The 19,028-nt window shown below is 35.3% G+C and overlaps 1 protein-coding gene across 2 annotated transcripts in view; it reads left to right on the forward strand.

The window, feature by feature from the left end:
* The window catches only part of LOC120768989 (ABC transporter G family member 20), a 175,894-nt gene that overhangs the window by 84,062 nt on the left and 72,804 nt on the right, over nt 1-19,028 (forward strand). For both annotated transcript variants that reach the window (XM_040095826.1, XM_040095834.1), the window contains one exon: nt 1,724-3,753. In XM_040095826.1, the coding sequence (XP_039951760.1) occupies nt 3,524-3,753 (230 nt within the window). In that variant the 5' untranslated portion in view covers nt 1,724-3,523. The remainder of the gene's footprint in view (nt 1-1,723; nt 3,754-19,028) is intronic.

Here is a 19,028-nt window from a genome sequence, read left to right on the forward strand (position 1 = left end):
ATAATAACATCAGGTAACTCCAGGTCTTATAAATTCAAGACGAGTGTTAGAAAGTAACTGGAACATTTAAGCATAAGCAGAGATCTTTTCTTCACTTGCTTGAACTTCTGCACATAACTCCATTTTCGATTGTAGCAAACTACTTCGCTTTTCCTGTCTCTGCCCTCAAATATATTAAGTTGCCAACTCATGTATCGGGTTAATCAGCACCTCGGTTTAACTTCTTTATCCTTTCACCATGATTTCACCATCTGTTCTACAAAATTGTATGTATTTAGTAGAATAATTTTTACAATGACTAAATATTTTGCGTGTTAGTACACTTTCAAGTGAATTCAAATAATTTTGAGCATGAAGCTATCCGTACAGCGACTTAAGCAGCAGGAAATTTGCTATTGAAATAATGACTTATAAGCTTCTCCAAGTATTTTCGTTTTCATTTCAATAACTTTTCTCAGTCAGTATAATATCAGACTTAAGATATGATAGTATATTATTCAGATCTGAAAATTCATTAAAGCAGAGTTGTCAAATTGATATATTCGTACATATAAAATAGTACCAGTAGGGTACTCGTATATAATTAATTTCTTATATCCTGGACAGAGTGATATAAGTTTGTCACGAGGTTCGTACCACGCAGAAGGAAGCTTAGGAGAATATGAATATATACTTTAACTATATAAATATTCAGCGTGATGAACTGAATCGTTTTCGCCATGTTCATCCATCTGTATATATGCCAAATAGTCCTACAGTTTTTGAGATATCAGTGAGAATAAAAATCCTCATGTCCTTTTCTCGCCAAAAAGCTTCTGATTTGTTGGAACCACTAATATCGGACCATTATTACATATAGTTGCCATACAAACTGGCCGATAAAAAACAAGTGCTTGTAAGGAAAACATTTTTATTTGATGAGATATCCGCATTAAATTTCTTTTGGATCATTTTCTGAAGCAACTATGCAATTTTCGAAGAACTTGTTTAGAACGGATCAGTATGGCATAAAGTTGCCATACAAACTGTTTGATCAAAATCAAGTTTTTGTAAGAAATCCTTCGTATTTGCGAAGGGTATTCTGGCTTCAGTGTTGTTCAAAGTTAAAATTTTCGCTTGCTTCTGAATATTTTCGCCAATTTAATGCCTCAAAACAGCAATTTATAAAAAGAAATATATTTATTATATAGTAACCTGCGGATTCATAGCTCACACATGCGTATCAAATTATAAAATGGAAATTATTGCATAATGCGTGTTTAAATCTTAATCAAATTTTGTTTGCATCTCTCTTCTTTTTTTCGTTTGACGAAATAATATACTAAGCTGAAATTATTTTTATAGAAGCTCTTCGCTTCTCTCTTCTCTCCTTTTTAGTGCCCACAGCGGCTTCTTAGCTCAGTACCACGTCAATGGTTGCAACAATCAACGAAAATATTTTGCATAAAGTGGCAACGTAGGTGGCTACACAAGCACACGTTTTGTGTGGGCGGTGATGGAGCCGTTATCAACACGCGTCGCCACAACTTTCAATAATAGCTTAATTTTTATGAATAATAAAGCTTGTCCTAACACATTATCATCATCCTGCTATAAGCACTCACACTTACTTACTATAAACACATACATACACACACACACATATTTATAGTAGCTTTAAGCGTCTACAGCAATTTCGATATTTTCCTCTATTTACCGTTATTCCCTTTGTATTTCATTCCAGACAAACATTGCCAACGAAGCGCCAAGCAGCAAGCTAGAAAGCATATAACGATAGTAGAACAACGCTCGCGGCAACAACAACAACAAAAATAGCAGGCAACAGCCGTAGGGTGAATAGAATTCAGCTAAAATTGAATGAATAGCCGTGAGGGCGTATGAAGGCGGCCAGCCAAGGCAAGTAGACAGACACATGTGCGCATAAATAAGTGCCGTTGAATGAAGACATATACAAGCAAACACATATATATGTATATATAAATTTATGTTTATATATGCGCATATATGCATTTAAGAACCGTTATATAAATCAGTAGCGACAAGAGTCAAGTCGCAAGCGCCCCAAGCGCCAAGCGAAAGCAACGAAATAACGGTTTTTCCACTTACAGTCTATTTTTACAGTTATTGCTGCTATATCGCCACTACTACTAGTCCCTGCTAGTCGCTACAAGTCGCTGTTACCCCTGTCCCATTACAAAAACAATACGGCCAGGCTGCGCGACAACTATCAGCAAGCGGCAACGTTGAACTGAATTGGTCTGCTTAACATCAATTGTAGCACTTGACGACACAATAGACGCACGGCGGGTGGTGCAAAGCAACTACAGCAATAACTAAAACAACAACAACGAAAACTATACGAAAGAGTTGTAGCAAGCAGCAGAGACACAGCAAAGTGCGGTGGCAGCAAGAAGGCAACACTGCTGAATGTGCAACATTGTGTGGCAGGGCGGCGTAAAGACATTGCAAGCATACGACAGCAACTAAAACAACAACAGCCACAAAACACGCAAGAATTATTGCGAGCCGCACGCAGTGGGAGCGTAGAGTCAACTGCACACATATTGTTAGCCGTTTTTGTTGTTGTTGTAAGTGTGGCATAAACACTGGCGTAGCACACTAAACTAGCAACAGTGCGCTTGTATATTTGGCGCGGCGAGCACAGGCGACGACAATAACGAAGCGGTAAAAGTACGATAACTGCGAAGCGACGCACACACCGGCGACACAAGTGACGAAAAAGTGCAGAAAAGTGTGTGTGACAGAGTTGCCTGGGTGGTAAGGAAGTGTGTAACTGTAACAGGACATGCAACGCAAGTGAATTAAGCACGCACACACAGGCGAACATTTGCAGCAAAGTTGCAGAGGCAGCGCCGTAAACAGCAAAAATACGATAGCATACAAGAAAACAAGCAAAAAATCATCAACAACAACAACAGCAAAAAAACATTGCTCACATTCCAGACGAACGCGTGCGCCAACGTGCAGCACAAACGAAGGTCGACTGGCAGCAGTTTTGAAGAGCATTGAACGCAGCGCCGGCCGCTGGCTGCTGACAGCAATAAACATAACAACCGTTATACGCGCAGCAGTAAAAATAACAACTGTAAGCGATACACGACGCAGTGTGCAAATCAAACGCACATCGAAACAACAACCATACATATATGCATAACTAAACAAGTGTTGCGTATACGACACGGCGCACCGCACGGCGCACGAGAGGCGCGCAGCAAACAGCGCAGCACAACACTTGGGGAGCAAGAGACGTTGTGACGTAGACTACAGTGGAGCACAGCGCGTGATAGCGATAGCAACAACACAAAAAAGAATAAAAAAACAACAAAAATAACGATAACAACAACACATCCCCCCAGCAAACAAAGAACAAAAAAAAAGAAACACTAAACTAGCGTGGAAAAATCCGAAATACGAGTAAACAAGCAACAACAAAGTGCACAGCATAATAGCAGTAACAGTTACAAGAGCAGCAGTAACAGCAACAACACACGCTAGCAGCAAAATGGATGCTGAAACGGAGGGTCTGCCACCCAATAACACCATTGTCGAGGTGACAAGCACCGAAACGGATTTAGCTACGCGACGTCGTCTCTTCAAGACACAACCGTCAACATTGGCCTCGCGGCGACAGCAGGCGGTATGCGTGCGGCGGGCGCATAAAATGTATGGAAATAGCAAAAATCCGAATGTCGTGTTGGATGGCCTGAATATGACTGTTCCTAAGGGTTGCATGTAAGTGTATGCTTAAGTCATTTTATATTCAACATACGAAATAAATATGTTTGCACCTACACACACCCATATACATATGTTCATGCATAGACGCTTGTGCTTGCGTATAGCGCCAGCAGCTGTGGAGTGGTGGAAATATACACGACACTGCAAGTTTGTTGGGAAAAAGTAGTTGGTGGCGCAAAAATGCGAAATAAAGTAAATACTATTAAGCAAAGTATGGCTGTGTGAGTGTGTGTGTGTGTGCGGGTGCGCAGCTCGATTGTAAGATTGACACATAAAAGTGCAATAAAACTAGAAATCACTGCGTAACTGTTACTGCGTAAGTATGTATGCTTGTCTGAGGCTCAGATTGCAAGTTAGAGTAAAATGTGTTTTGGCCTTGACGGAATTGGAAGCGTTGACAGTGAATTTAATGAATCGTAGTGAAAAGTTCGCATATGTAACAGCAGAGAGAAGGACTGACAGAATGACTCAGTTCGACTCCGCTCGACACGCTGATAATATGTATATATATACATATATTATAGGGTACTGATGTTTCCTTCTGGGTGTTATAAACTTCACATACATACTTAGTTTTAAAATCGAAATCTCAAATAGTTTTTGAGTCACCAACTTCTAAAATAAAACCATTCAATAAAGATATTAAAGTGGATTTGGCACAAAGGATCGCATTAGGGAGGGACATATTTGGACGTAATTTTTTTTGGAAAAGTGGGCGTGGCCCCGCCTCCTACTAAGTTTTTTGTACATATCTCGGAAACTACTACAGTTATGTCAACCAAACTCTATATAGTCGTCTCCTTCAGGCATTTCCATATACGGTTCAAAAATGGAAGAAATCGGATAATAACCACGCCCACTCCCATACAAAGGTTATGTCGAAAATCACTAACGCGCGTTAAGCGACTAACAAAAAAACGTCAGAAACACCAAATTACGGAAGAAATGGCAGAAGGAAGCTGCACCCAGGCTTTTTTCAAAATTGAAAATGGGCGTGGCGTCGCCCACTTATGGACCAAAAACCATATCTCAGGAAGTACTCCACCGATTTGAATGAAAATCGGTATATACGATTTTCTTAACACCCTGATGACATGTACGAAATATGGGTGAAATCGGTTCACAACCACGCCTTCTTCCAATATAACGCTATTTTGAATTCCATCTGTTGCCTTCTCTGTATAATATATACATTAGGAACCAATAATGATAGCGGAATAAATCTTTACACAAATACGGTATTTGAGCTGAGGTATCCCTTGTGGAAAAATTGTCGTGATCGGACTATAACTTTTCAAGGTCCCTGATAACGAACACGAAGAACTCAGGTCCTAACCTAACCTAATTTTTCACCGAAAATAACGGTAAATCTCTCAAATATTTTCATGTAATTCAGAGGGCATTATTTTTATACTCTCGCAATAAAGTTGCTAATAACGGAATCTCGATTATCACTTTATCATGCGAGAGTATAAAATGTTCGGTAACACCCGAACTTAGCCCTTCCATACTTGTTTCAAATTTGTTTTTGCGAATATTTGGAGAAAAAGCAGACGCTCCCTGTCAAAAAAATTTTAAATTTTGTCTCAATTTTCATATTTTTAGTTGGGTGGCAAGCCAACCTACAGAAAAACATTTTCTCGGCTCTTGTTAACCATAATTAAAGGAGAGTTTTTAACTTTAGCTCTTTGGAGAAATAAGTACTCATATGTGCTAAAGATAATTTGTGATCTTAAGCGTACATTTGATCGACAATAATACAATATTTGTTCCAGAGCTCGTAAGGCTTGCCAATAAGCTACAGATATAGAATTTTTCGCTTTCTGTTACATTAACACCGTATTGAGGTCTCCTGCTCAAGTTATTTCCTGTTAGATGAGTCGTCCTAATGGCAAAATAAAATGGGAGGACTCCATCTTTGAAGATTAACTTCGTAAGAGCCCAATGTAATGACATACAGAAGGCTCGAAAACGACAAAAGGAATTAACGAATCTACAGAGATCATTTTGTGGAGGAACTATCACGGTTAACGAATTGTCTCTACTCAGTGATAGTCTAGTGGCAGTTCAGGTAATCTCATCCTTTAAAATCAAATCAAAAATGGTACTGGAATACATTAAAGTGCTTAACAGGATTTCCACTGAAAACAACAAATAGGCATCAGTGGAAATGAGCAAGTCCATCTCCTGGCAAAAGAAGCTGCGGCAACCTGTCTGACAGGAGTGGAACCGTTCTTCGCTGTTGACCCCCACACTTTACGAGAGGAGTTTCGGAAAGCGGAAGGGACTAATAGAAACAAAACGTTCTTCTCAGAAGCAAATTACGGCAGCTCGTGGCATTTCATAAAGATCACTGTAGGCATCGATATTATTTACACAAATTGAGTTACTATTCCACAGTTCGGTGTTGCGGCCAAAAGCCGAGGCACCAGGGCACATACACCTAGATTGCCCCGCAATTGTAAGAAGAAGAAGTCAGGTTATCGGGCAGTTGAATCCAACGAATGCAATCATTAAACCTGAAACTATACTAAGCCTCTTTGATTTGAGGGGTTAAACGAAGTTTATTAAGGACAGAAGTGGGCACAATAGGCTGTGGGTCGCAGTGAAATCCTCCAAATTTAATATACCTATCTATCTAACATTTTCTTTACCCCAGTTAAAATATTCGCAACACGCTAAACTTCATTCATCCATTTAGCCAGTTTGAAGCCGATAAAGCAAATCTAAATAAGATGTGCGACAATAACTTTACTGTCTTTTCATGGGTTATTCCAACAATCACCCCTCTAGTCAACCGCCATCTTCTGACTGATGGCGAGGTGTAAGCAACTCTCTCCGATAGACATTTTCTTCGATTATATTTCTTTTTCGCAGACGTAAGCGGTGCTTTTCCTTCTTGACAAGATTAAAGTTTTATGTGCACACACACTAACTTACACTGATGCACATACGTTTGTATTTATTTCCTCTCTACTGTGGAGTACTTCATCAGCTCATAAATATGTAAAAGCCTTGCTGCTCTAAAACATCTATTGACACTTGAAACCCGTCAAGAGTAACACATGGCAACTGATATAAAGATGTTCGCAAAGATTTACTTATCTGCACAGATCGGAGCCATGTAGGAAAATATGGAAAATGGGGTGAAGATGAGATAAGAGAAGATACTTGAGAAAATAAGGCTTGTAAATCCGTTTCTTCTAAAAAAATGGGTCAGTAATAAAAGCTTAAGGCAACGAGCCTCTGATTGGAACTTGCTCGGAATATAACTGACTCGAGCTCGTACGGGTTAAAAGATACTGAACCATTTATAATGTTCAAATTTCGTGTAAATTAACTAAGTGTAGCTCCTCGGAGCTTCTGATGTTAAACTTTTCATTAACTTTAGATAAATTTAGGGGTCTGTTGACAATAAAGCTCTCAGACAGTTAAATGCTTTCTTAGAAGGATGAAACAATGATGGCTTCTTCATTTAATTTCAAGTGAGATCTGTTGGATCCGACCGTATCCATGTGGTCATGGTACAGAGACTTTCTTGCAGTACCACAGCCAATTATAGATACCAGCCTTATAGGAAAAGAGAGTTTTTTAGGTGACTTCTCGTATGCTCGATTCAAAAAAAAAAAAGAGTTGCTCGTCTTCAGCAAAGCGAAGTGGATTCATAAATACTCAAGAAAAGTGTAGACGTTCTGTTTTTCTCATTATATTACTAATGAAAAAAGTCAAAGAAGTCCATTTTAGGAGCCTTGCAGTTACACCTTGGTACAGCCGTCCAGATCGTCTGGAAGTTTTATGGAGGAATGAAGACCACAGGCTTATGGAATAGCTCACGAGACAGTTATTGAGTTTAAAAATATTACTTGAAGCTTTCATCCATTCACGCGAATGTAACGTCTAACGTCGAGAATTAAACACTAGCTTCTTCTAAAATCATTGCTGATTGCAAAAACAGTTGTGTGGTGAATATTAGATTGGACTAGAGGAAATGAGGATCGCACCGCGACCTAGGGTGTGGTGAATATGCAACTGCGAATAAAACTTTCAGCTGCTTTACTCGAATACCACCTTATGCTCGAGAAATAGTCAAAAAAGTCTGAATTATATCTATTTAGTGTGGTGAATATTGGAAATTTGATGAAATTGTATCAGTTTTAATTCGAAACAGAAAAATTTCGTTTAATCAATCGATTAGTAATATTGAAATAATGATACTGATTCAAAAACATATACATACTTGTACATAAATGTGGTGAGTTAAGAGATTGTATACAATTTCTTTCCAAATTCATATACTTACACAGATACATTACTAGTTAGTAAAATTTTCGCTTATTTCTGGAAAGCTACTGTCTCAGATATATAATTTTAGTGTGGTGAATATTATAAATTTGGTGAAATTGTATAAATTCTGCTTCGAAACATAAACAAATTTTTTGTTGATCTGATTAGTAATACTTAGTAGTAGCACTGAATTAAAAAAATTTAATTGTGGTGAGTATTGAAATTTATATGAATATATTTTTCAAATTCCAATATTTACACAGTTTTACCCAAAATGAAATTGTTTTTAATTAAATTAGTAGTACAAAAATACATAAAATTTGCATTGAAATAAAAATTAAGTGTGGTGAGTACTGAAATTTATATAAAAATATTTTTCAAACTTTGTGTTTTTTCGATTTCTGATTTTCTCTGGGTATCATCAATCTCAATTTTTTTTATTTAGTCTGGTGAATATAATAAATTTAATGAAATTGTATCAGTTTTAACTCGAAACATAAAAATTTTGTTATAATGGGAAATATGGAATTTTTGCAATAAATCAAAGAAAAAACTTGAGTGTGGTGAGTATTGAAATTTAGATAAACTTTTTCTTTAAATTCATATATTTACACAGATTACGGCACTAGATAGCAAAGCCTTCGACTATTTTAAGCTAACAACTATCTTTTTGTTATATTACATTAGAAAACAGTTCAAAGACTTCACCACGGTGAGGTGAAACACTTTTATTTCACTACTGCTCGGCTTGCTTCGACTTTCGAGATATGAGTGCTCTTAACAGCAACTTACATTAAATATATAGCTCAATAGTTCTTCGAAAAGAAAGTCTGTCATATGAGTTCGTCATTCCTATAGGGTATGTGGGCATGCAATAACAATAGCTTATCGCTCAAACTCTACACCAAACTCATAAATATAAAGCAGGGATAAAAGATGTGTCTGTTTATGTATATGTGTGAGCGCCTGCTTGGCCATGAATAATTCGAAAGTTGTTCCCGAAAAGAGCGATGACAAGCAAAAACAACAATAAAAACACGTAGAACACGAAACGCAAGGTTATTGAAATACATAAAACACGAACTTTAATTCGTCCGATGTCCCTTAAGAGTTACACTACACACACGTGACACTCACACACACTAGCATTACAACCAAATTGCGAACAGTGCGAGTGAGCCGAAAAAATGCCACAAATATAAAATACGAGTAAATAAAAATAATATATTGCGATAATGTTGAATGTGCAACTTTCAATTTTTTATGGCATAACAACAACAACAACGAAATGGCAGCGACAACAAACGACACATGCGAACGTGGTGGCGTGGGCTTTGGCGACCACAAATCGTGTGGTCAATACACATAATTCACAATGCTACACAATGTAATCGCAATAGCAAAAAAGAAACACAACAACAACTAGCAGCATGCGAGCAAACATCAACAGCATCAACGGCAATGCGAACGCTAACTCGTGTGTCCAACGACGTGGCGTTGTTGTTGCTGTTGATAATGAGCGAGATGGCTGGCGAAAGGATGAGTTGGCTGGGCATAATGGTCAAGGGCGCCGCCACATACGCATGGGCTGTGGATGGGCAATGGTCAAACGTGTGAGCGATGTGAAGGACAATGAGCACACACACATAGTCATCCACACACACTCTCACATGTTTGCATTGTTCGGCGCATGTTAAGCCAGAAAACACGTTTTCCGATGAATTGTTGCTATTTGCTTTGGGGATAACACGAAAAAAATCGGAATTGTGGTTTTCATGGGCGCAGGAACTCGAAACTATAAATACATATTAATGAGCTGCTCTGTAATTTTGGCGCTTTTGAAGTATTTTCCAACGCACAAATGGCATTACGCTGATAAGGATGTTCTTAATAAATTGATTGAACTCGAAAATAAATTGAAAATTACAAATTATGTGGGTGCTGAAATGGGGCAGGCGGCGCGTGTGCTTGCATGCATAAATTAAACAACCATTAAAGCGCTTTGGATAACGGTAAAAATAGAACTTTTAAAGCAATTAAAAGTTACGGAAATGTTTATAATTATTTTATTTCGAGCTTTTGCGAGCTAAAATTAAAATTTTTGTGCAGCAATTAAGTTCAAAACTTATGATCCACAAATTTGTAGTACCCGCCAAATAATATAATTATTTTATTTTTGCCTCAGGATGAATAGGTAAGAAATAAAACAGTTATGAAGTTGTTTCAAAACATGTTTGTCCTTTTAAAGCAGCATAATTCAACGAATATTTAAAAAAAATAGGTTCCACATCTTGGCACACATTATTGCAATTGATTTCGCTGCTTCTTTACATATCATACATAAAGCGATATATACATATACGTTATTCATTAAAATTAAAAATATAAGCGCGTGATGTAATACAAAACTTAGCTTCCACAATATTCAATCAAATTATTTACTTGTTATTTGCAATTGTTATCTTTAGTCATTGATTATGGAGAGTATATTCAATTAGCATTCTCAAAAATATTTCAAATATAGAAAATTCCCTCTAAACTACAACTAAACATCGGTTTTTACGAAACAACTTATGTTCCACAAATTCATATTCACCAAGAAATGCTTCCATTTGAATTATTTAAATTTTCTAAACTTTCTTTAACATTAGAAATAAAAACACAAATAATTCTATGAAAGTTCTTAGGTTCCACAACTTTCTTAAATGTTCTTTTTTTTATTTTTACTGCAAATTTGTATTTGCTAATTTGATTCCATAACGCCAATGATTTCATACATCGACAAAAATGTTGCAAATCATGCTTGATTATAATATAACTCAACTTGAGTTCCACAAATCAAAATGTGTAATCCGCTTTTACTTCAGGAATGGCTTTACTAAAACTTCTATGGTATTACTACTCCTGAAAAAGTTTAGTTTAAATAATTTTTTTCGGAAATATCTTAGGTTCCACAACTTGCTTATTAATAGTTTTATAATGTTTCTTATATTTTAATGAAAAAGAATGCATTTACAACATGTAGGTATTGCCATAGATTACACAGCTCTCTGTTGAGTATTAATTTTTAACTCAAGTTAAGTTCCACAAAATCATACTTACTGTATTTTTTACTATTTCAAATATCTTAAGTATTACTAATCTCGAAAAATATGCTTAAAAAACGCAAATACTTTAACGGATGATCTTAGCTTCCACAATCTTCTTAATATTAATAATACTTAAGTAGTGGTATATTTTGTTTTATTTTATTTTATTTTATCAATAATAACAAATAATGCCGTATATTCCACAAAATTTTGTTGATAATAGAATTTTAATGAGGAGATAACTTTTATAAAACAGAGATGAAAACCTCCTTTTCCTGAATCATTTAAGCTTTAATAAGAAACTAATTTGTAAACAACGTAAACTGCTACCAACGAATTACTTGTAATTAGAACTTACGTTCCACAAAATTATTTTAATTTATAATAGTTTCAGTTCTTATTTAAGTTTATTTGCGAAATAACAAAGTTATAGATCAACAAAAATTTTCTTTTGAAAAATCTACTGAACCCAAATAGTTTCTTTATCTTAAGTTCCACAACTTTCTTAACATATTTTTATAAAATTTCTACATTTTAATACAATTTATTGCATTTATTTATTTTTTTATCCTATACTCCAAGAATTTCATATACTGCCATAGATTCTACAGATAAGTTCCACAACGTTCTTAATATTTTTTTTTTTATTATATTTCCACATTTTAATAAAGAGGAAGGTTTTTATATATATTTTTAATTCTATAAATGGCCCAATGATTTCATATAATGCCACAAATTCCACAGATCTCTATAGATTATTAGTTGCTAATGATGCTGTAACCATTACAAAGACTGCGAAAAGTGCAGCCGTTTCTGATTTTATGATAACTTAATTTAAAAATATTGTTGGCTGGTGCTAAACAATCACTTATAATGTGAATATACATAGGTTCCACATATTTTTTTTTTTGTTTTTTTTAGTACTGTTGTTTATATTTTCTAAGATTTTTCCTCCAGACAAAATATGAGTTTTTTGCTATTATTTTATAAAACATAAAAATTTATAAAAATTGGAATTTAGGTTCCACATATTTTTTTTTGGTATTGTTATCTATTTTTTCAAAGCTTTTTCTGCAGAAAAAATATGTGTTTTTGATACCATTTTATAAAACATTAAAATTTCGAAACATTGGAAGTTAGATTCCACAAATTTTTGACGTTTTTCAATATTCCTCGATTTTGTTTTAGCAATTTAGTTCAATTTCAATAAATAAGAAAACATATTTTTTATTATTATAATACAATAATTTTTTATAAAGGTTTAGATTCCACAAATATTTGTTAATCATCAATTTCGAAAGCTGCTGTAACTTTTTTCAAAATCATACCTTTCGCAGACATTTAAGGTTTTTTTGCAAATTCATTTATTTTTTATTATTATAACTCATTATAAATGAATTACTTATAATATGAACTTACGTTCCACATATTAATTATGACACCTTTATTGTTATTTTTAACTATTTTGCTTTTTCTTTAAATAAAATACTTACTTAATACTTTTTGTTACGTTTTTATAAAATACTAAAATTTCTGAAAATTATAAATTGTAAAGTGTTCTATAATAGTATAGCAAAATTTTAAATATTTATTTGCGTTCATCTCCAGTTTTTATTTCATAACTATGTTTCAAAAGGGAAGTATCAGAAAATATACTTGTTTTTCTATATTTCATTCAAAGTGCTCAATTTCTGAACATGTGAAACGATTATAATTCAAATTATTATAATTTTTAGATGTTGCTGAAACGATTTCAAATCAAAGTTTTCTATGTTTTGGGCAAATCGCAATTATTTTAAGTGTTTAAGTTAAATTAATTATTTGTTTTGCAGAGGTTTCCAGACAATTTTTAAATCTATTTTTCTCTCTCTTCTAAAACCAAACTTAAAATTTTCAACGTAAATTGAGGCACTCTCGGTGCTTTACATTTATAAATTTAAAAGTGGAAAAGCTCGCAATATTTGATAGTTTCGCATATTTGAATTCAAACTGCTCTTTATTGCTATCAACTCGGGCTCTTGGCTTTTTATCGAATTTAATTTAATGCTTTGCCATTTAAAGCACTCAAAGTGCGCTATAACTTCCATTCAATACAAAACACATTTCCCTCCTCTTACATTACCGCTTGCATTCGGCTTTTTCACTCCTTAGCTGGCAATTTTCTCACACTGAAAAGTTTGATGCTCTCGTTTCGTATTTTATTTCATTATTTCAATCGGCCAAGCCATCAAGAAACTACCGCCGAGGGAAAACTTCTGTGTTTGATGCTGCATAGTTTTAGTTCTTGGTTGCCTTCTTTTTCGTTTTACCGTTATTTTTTTCTTGCTTGCTGTTTGTTCGTAGTTTAATATTTACTTTGTTTGGTACCTTTGCATATAGCACCTTTATTAAGATTGCCAAAGTTTGTTTTCTTAAATAAAGAGTTGAATTTGCGATGACTGGGAAATTTCTCGAATTTATATTTAACGCAGTCATAGTTTGTTGTGTTCTTCTACTATTAGTTTGGCTTCTACTTTTTTCACTATTCTTTAATTTTCAGTTTGTGGTCGAGTCAAATGTACTTTTATTTATAAGTTGTTCAAATAAACTGCTTGCGAAGTATGGAGCTTGATGAGAAGTAATTCAATGTAAACTTTTTAATTAGTTTCTGCTCATTAAAGAATGTATTTCTGGTGACAGTTGCATTTGTCGATGGTGGAATTGAAGAAACAGCGGCTTTAAAAGGCGTGCTAGGCTATGGAGTTTTTATCAACCTCTCCACGCTTGGTTTTCTGTACATAATTGCTAAAAAGGCGGCAGAGAACATCCTTAGCTTCACCCAGGGAGGCAATCTGCCAAACAGAGTCATCATTCACACGAAGGCACCAGAGTTTACACGAACAAATTCCATGTTCTTATAGTCCTTACCTTGAATAATGTGATAAGACTTTAAGTTATATGCGGTAGGGGCATGCGAACTTTATGTAGACTATTCAGAAATGGATCTGGGAATGGGAGCTGGAATTTATTCTGGACCTCAGGCGATCCTTCACACTACCGAAATACTGCAGCATATTCCAGGTGAAAGTCTTTGCGGGCAGGAAAGTCGCTCAGATAGCTAACATTGCAGAAAAAGAATAAATAAAATCAATATATGCGCCGGTAACCAGTCGGCAATTAAGGCAATAATCTCACATAGCATTATACCAGAGAATATTCTGAGAAACAGGAAGGCGGTAGATGTAGTGGCTGCGTATATACTATATACGTGGCCGCAAAGGTTCTTCTGCGAAACCAAATAGCTGATGAGATTACCAACCATCTGGTACATGTAAGAAGGCTGTCATTCAAAGCGATATATAGTACAATGAAATTTCCGTAAGGGCTGTCCGACGCATCAAAGCGAGTTGGAATGCTTAAAGGACATGCAGGAATGCCAAGATCATGTGCAAAAGCCCCGAAGAAAAACACGCATGCGCTGCACTCACATGGCCTCGAAAGGACCGCAGGACAGTTGTTGGCCTAATGACAGGCCACAATCTGCTGGCATCATTTGCGTGTCAGATGGGCATTAGGAACGACGATACTTGCAGAAAATGCAAGGAAGTAGGCATGAGAGAGACGCCTGAACTCCTCCTGTGCATCTGTTCATCATTATCTGAAACTCGTCTTAGATATCTAGCAGCTTCGCAGTTCCGGGGCTCTATTAAGTTTCAAATTAAGATATCAAATCGCTTTTAAAGCTCGCGAAAAGTAGTGAGTGCTGTAAGGCGAATACTTCAAGTGAAATTAAACTGAAACTGAGCATCTAGCATTCCTAAGGACCAGCTGGTCTATGTTCGGTATGATAGTCGGCCTGTTTAACCTAGTCTAACTTTGTGTTACATGCTCTTTGAAACCATGTCTCCCACAATGCTCAGATGGAATTCCGTTACGGTAGTAAAAAAGTTTTCCATATAAGGACTTGATTTTAATATGTAAGTTTGTATGGTAGCTTAATGCTATGATGGTCCGATCGGAACAATATATTTGGAGCTAATAGCGTGCGCTTGGATAATAACCTATGCGGAATTTTGTGAAGATAACTTCTAAAACAAAAAAGTTTTTAATGCAAGGTTTTATGCTTGATCGGTCAGTTTGTATGACAGCTATAAGCTATAGTGGAAGGATCTAAATAATTTATATGGAGATTATAGCATTGTCTTAAGCAATATATCAAGTTAAATTTCATGAATATATCTCGTCAAATAAAAAAGTTTTCCATATAAGGACTTGATTTTGATCGGTCAGTTTGTATGGCAGCCATATGCTAGAAGAGTTCAATTTGAATAATTTCTTTGATTATTGTAGTATTGGCTTGAAAAGTAATTCGTGCCAATTTTCGTCAAGATATCTTGTCAAATAAAAAAGTTTTCCAAATCTCTTTTGTTGGGATTAGCGACTCATAGAAATAACACGCAATTAAATCCAATATTTTTTCTGAAATATTCTGCAATTAAAATTATATAATAAAAATAAAATTCTATTAATCTCACATCATTGCACTCAATAACAGTTAAGCGCTCTTTTTAATCTCCTCCTATAATGCACCGCCAACTCTCCACCGTAATCCGTTGCATTTGTTCACCTTAAAGCAAGTTTTTTATTTGCGTTTTATTTCACCTCGTTGCACCCTGAACTTGAGCTCACATTGCAAATGCTGTGCGACTAGACATTAAATGCGCTCACCTTGCCCGACCTCGAGTCTAATCACTTCGTTCTGCTACCTCATAAACGAGACACCAGTAAGTAATATTCATGGTGGTTAACAATAATTACACACTAAGGTTGTAACGCCGGTATCAGCTGCGGCTAAATTAAGTCTCGACACACAGATGCAAACTTAAAGTGAGCAGTGAGTTAAAAATCTCTACTGCCAAGCAGTGTGTAATTAAAGAAACATTTATTTACAATAAAAATTACTTGTTGAATGACTTAGCTCAGTCAGCGGGCGTTTAAGTCATCAACTTACTTATTAACGTACTCTAAACTGGTAATGAATAATGGCCTGTTTTAATTACAGCACTCTAATACGTTGCGTTCCTGGCGAATTTACGGCATAAAGCACTCATTACAAAGCTAACAGGAGTAATTAGAAGCGTATTAATTCATTTTATTAAAATTGTAATTTCATTAATAATACGAGAAATGCAGTTTAGTAAAAGTCTAATGGCACATACAAAACGAAACGGGAAAGTAATGAAATATTAATGAGTCTTAAGAAGAAATACTGGGAAATAATTTGTAATAAAATTATCTTTTGATATAAAGTAGATATGAATAACCAGGCACTAATGCAAGTTTAAAAGAATTATTTATGACCGATAATTGTCAAGCTTGTGCTTGACAGGCAGCACACAAGTGACAGCGCATAAAAGGCTCTCACTTGAAAAAAGAAAAAAAAAATACTTAAACTATAATCTGTGACAGAGAGTAATCTAGAAAGCAGAAGAAGAATATTTGCACTAATTTAACGTTAAAATTTCATGATCATTTAACAGGTCAATTGAAAATTTTTCCCAGCGACCATTATTTTAAGATCTGTGAACACGAAATAGTCGCTGAGGACTTTGATCTGTAGAAAACGGTGGCTGCCGAAACAACTCGCAGCCAAAGTCATAGATTTTTGCCATCCTTTTCACTGACTTGTGACACGGTGTTTTGTCACGGTTAAGCTGCTGTTTCTCTTTCTTCAAAAGCGGCCGTCTTTCGGCGATTTCATCCCTTCAACGGTTCACTAAAAATATTTATTAGTCCCTGCTGGTGGTCCTTCTTTTTTCAAGGTAGTCAATAAAAATGGTTTTATGCATCCCAAAATACAAACGCCATAACCTTGCCGGCCGACTGTTGCATGTTTTCGCGTTTTAAGCGAGTACATCGTGCTCATCCACTCGGTTGACTGTCGATTAGACTTTGTAGTGAAATGGTGAAGCCATGGCTTATACTTTGTCGCATATCGACACAGAAACTCGCTGATTACGCTTGAAGATCTTCATACACTGCTTCGAGTCGTCAAAAAGTCGTTGTTTCGGGTCAAAAGTGAGCTCGTGCGACTAATACCCAAAAATTCGATAAAGCTGAATTTCTTTCAAAAAGAGCTCCTCAAAAATATCTTTTTGGACATGCTTGATCGTGCGAACTCGTATATATTTAATGCGAAGTTACAACCTCGGAAGAAATTTTTCAGATCAGATTACTTATCGCCACCACATAAATCGAGACAGTAGTAGTCTATAGCCTGAATAGGGTATATTAAGTTTGTCACGATGTTTGTAACACCCAGAAAGAAGCGTCGGAGACCCTATAAAGTATATATATATAAATGATCAGTATGTTGAGCTGAGTCGATTTAACCATGTCCGTTTGTCTGTCTGTCCGTCCGTCCGTCCGTCTGTATATGTATGAATTAGTCCCTCAGTCTTTAAGATATCCTTTTGAAATTTTGCAAACGTCATTTTCTCTTCAAGAAGCTGCTCATTTGATATCGGACCACTGTAACATATAGCTGCCATATAAACTGAACGATCGGAATCAAGTTCTTGTATGGAAAACTTTCACATTTGACAATGTATCTTCACCAAATTTGGTAGAGATTATTTTCTAAGGCAACAATGTAATCTCCGAAAAAATTGATAAGATCGGTTTACTATAGCATATAGCTTCCATACAAACTGAACACATAGTTACTAAAAGAAATGCACCTGTGAAGGGTATATTAGCTTCGGTACAAGAGAAGTTAAAGTTTTTTCTTGTTTTATCCTATGTTTTTTCTAACTACTGTATCGTAAATAATGTGTTCTATAAGTTTAATTTATGAGAAGATTGTGTTCATCAGAGTGAAATACCGACATTTCAAATAAATTCTTAGCAAAATTTTTGTTTGTCATTATTTACATAAGCAAAATTTCGATTTCAGCAGCAATTTTAGTGGATTTCGTACGAATCTGACATTATTAATATCAATAATATTTACTTTCGTACACAGAAATTTCCAAACATTTAATAATACCAATTAAATGGCAATTTCTTCACTTGCAAGGCAATTGTTTGCACGTTTATCGTCAATTTAGCAGCAAACAAAGACAACAAATATTATGTTAATAAATGCAAAGTAGATTCTCCAATTAAATGAGCAACTGAGATGAATTTAATCGACAACAAATTTCTAATTGTTATGAGAATATGATTGATTGAATGCAAAGGCTGAAATGAAAATCTGAACAGACAATGTAAGCGAGCCCTAATCGTAAGCAGACAGAGCTGCATGGCATTATAGCTGACGTCAACACATATTAAAAACATTCTTATATGTATATATACATATATGTGTGTGTGGTGTTTATTAGTATGTGTATACATGCGTTGGTTATATTAATAAATATAGTATATGTAGGTGCGTCGTCACGCAGTCAATCGGTCAATTGGTCAATCAAATATGCATTCAAGCCAAAGAAATGCACAAACACTCATTACTCGTATCATGCTCATTTCACTCACTCAGCGTCTCAATTAGGCTCACAATCACTCGAGTAACTCATTCGCTCATTTAATTGGAGAGTTTGTTAGCTTGTCATTTTTGTATGCTATCAGGTATGAAAACTGCTCAGACACACATACATATGCGTTATATATATATATCGTCATCTGAAATGCAAAACAACCAAACATTAATTTTCATAAGCTTACAGGCGAAGGAAAACGATATAATAGAAATTACTAATATTGAAAGAAAATTTGAGTTTTGGTTACTAAATGGTTATATATTGGTTATATCTGACAGCTGAAGCTGAAAATTTTATGAAACATATGTATATCTAATATGATATGGTGATTCCTAAGCAATATAAAACTCAAGTTCGATTGCAAAGATTATAATGG

This window comes from Bactrocera tryoni, chromosome 1 (assembly GCF_016617805.1).
Source record: "Bactrocera tryoni isolate S06 chromosome 1, CSIRO_BtryS06_freeze2, whole genome shotgun sequence".
NCBI lineage: Eukaryota > Metazoa > Arthropoda > Insecta > Diptera > Tephritidae > Bactrocera > Bactrocera tryoni.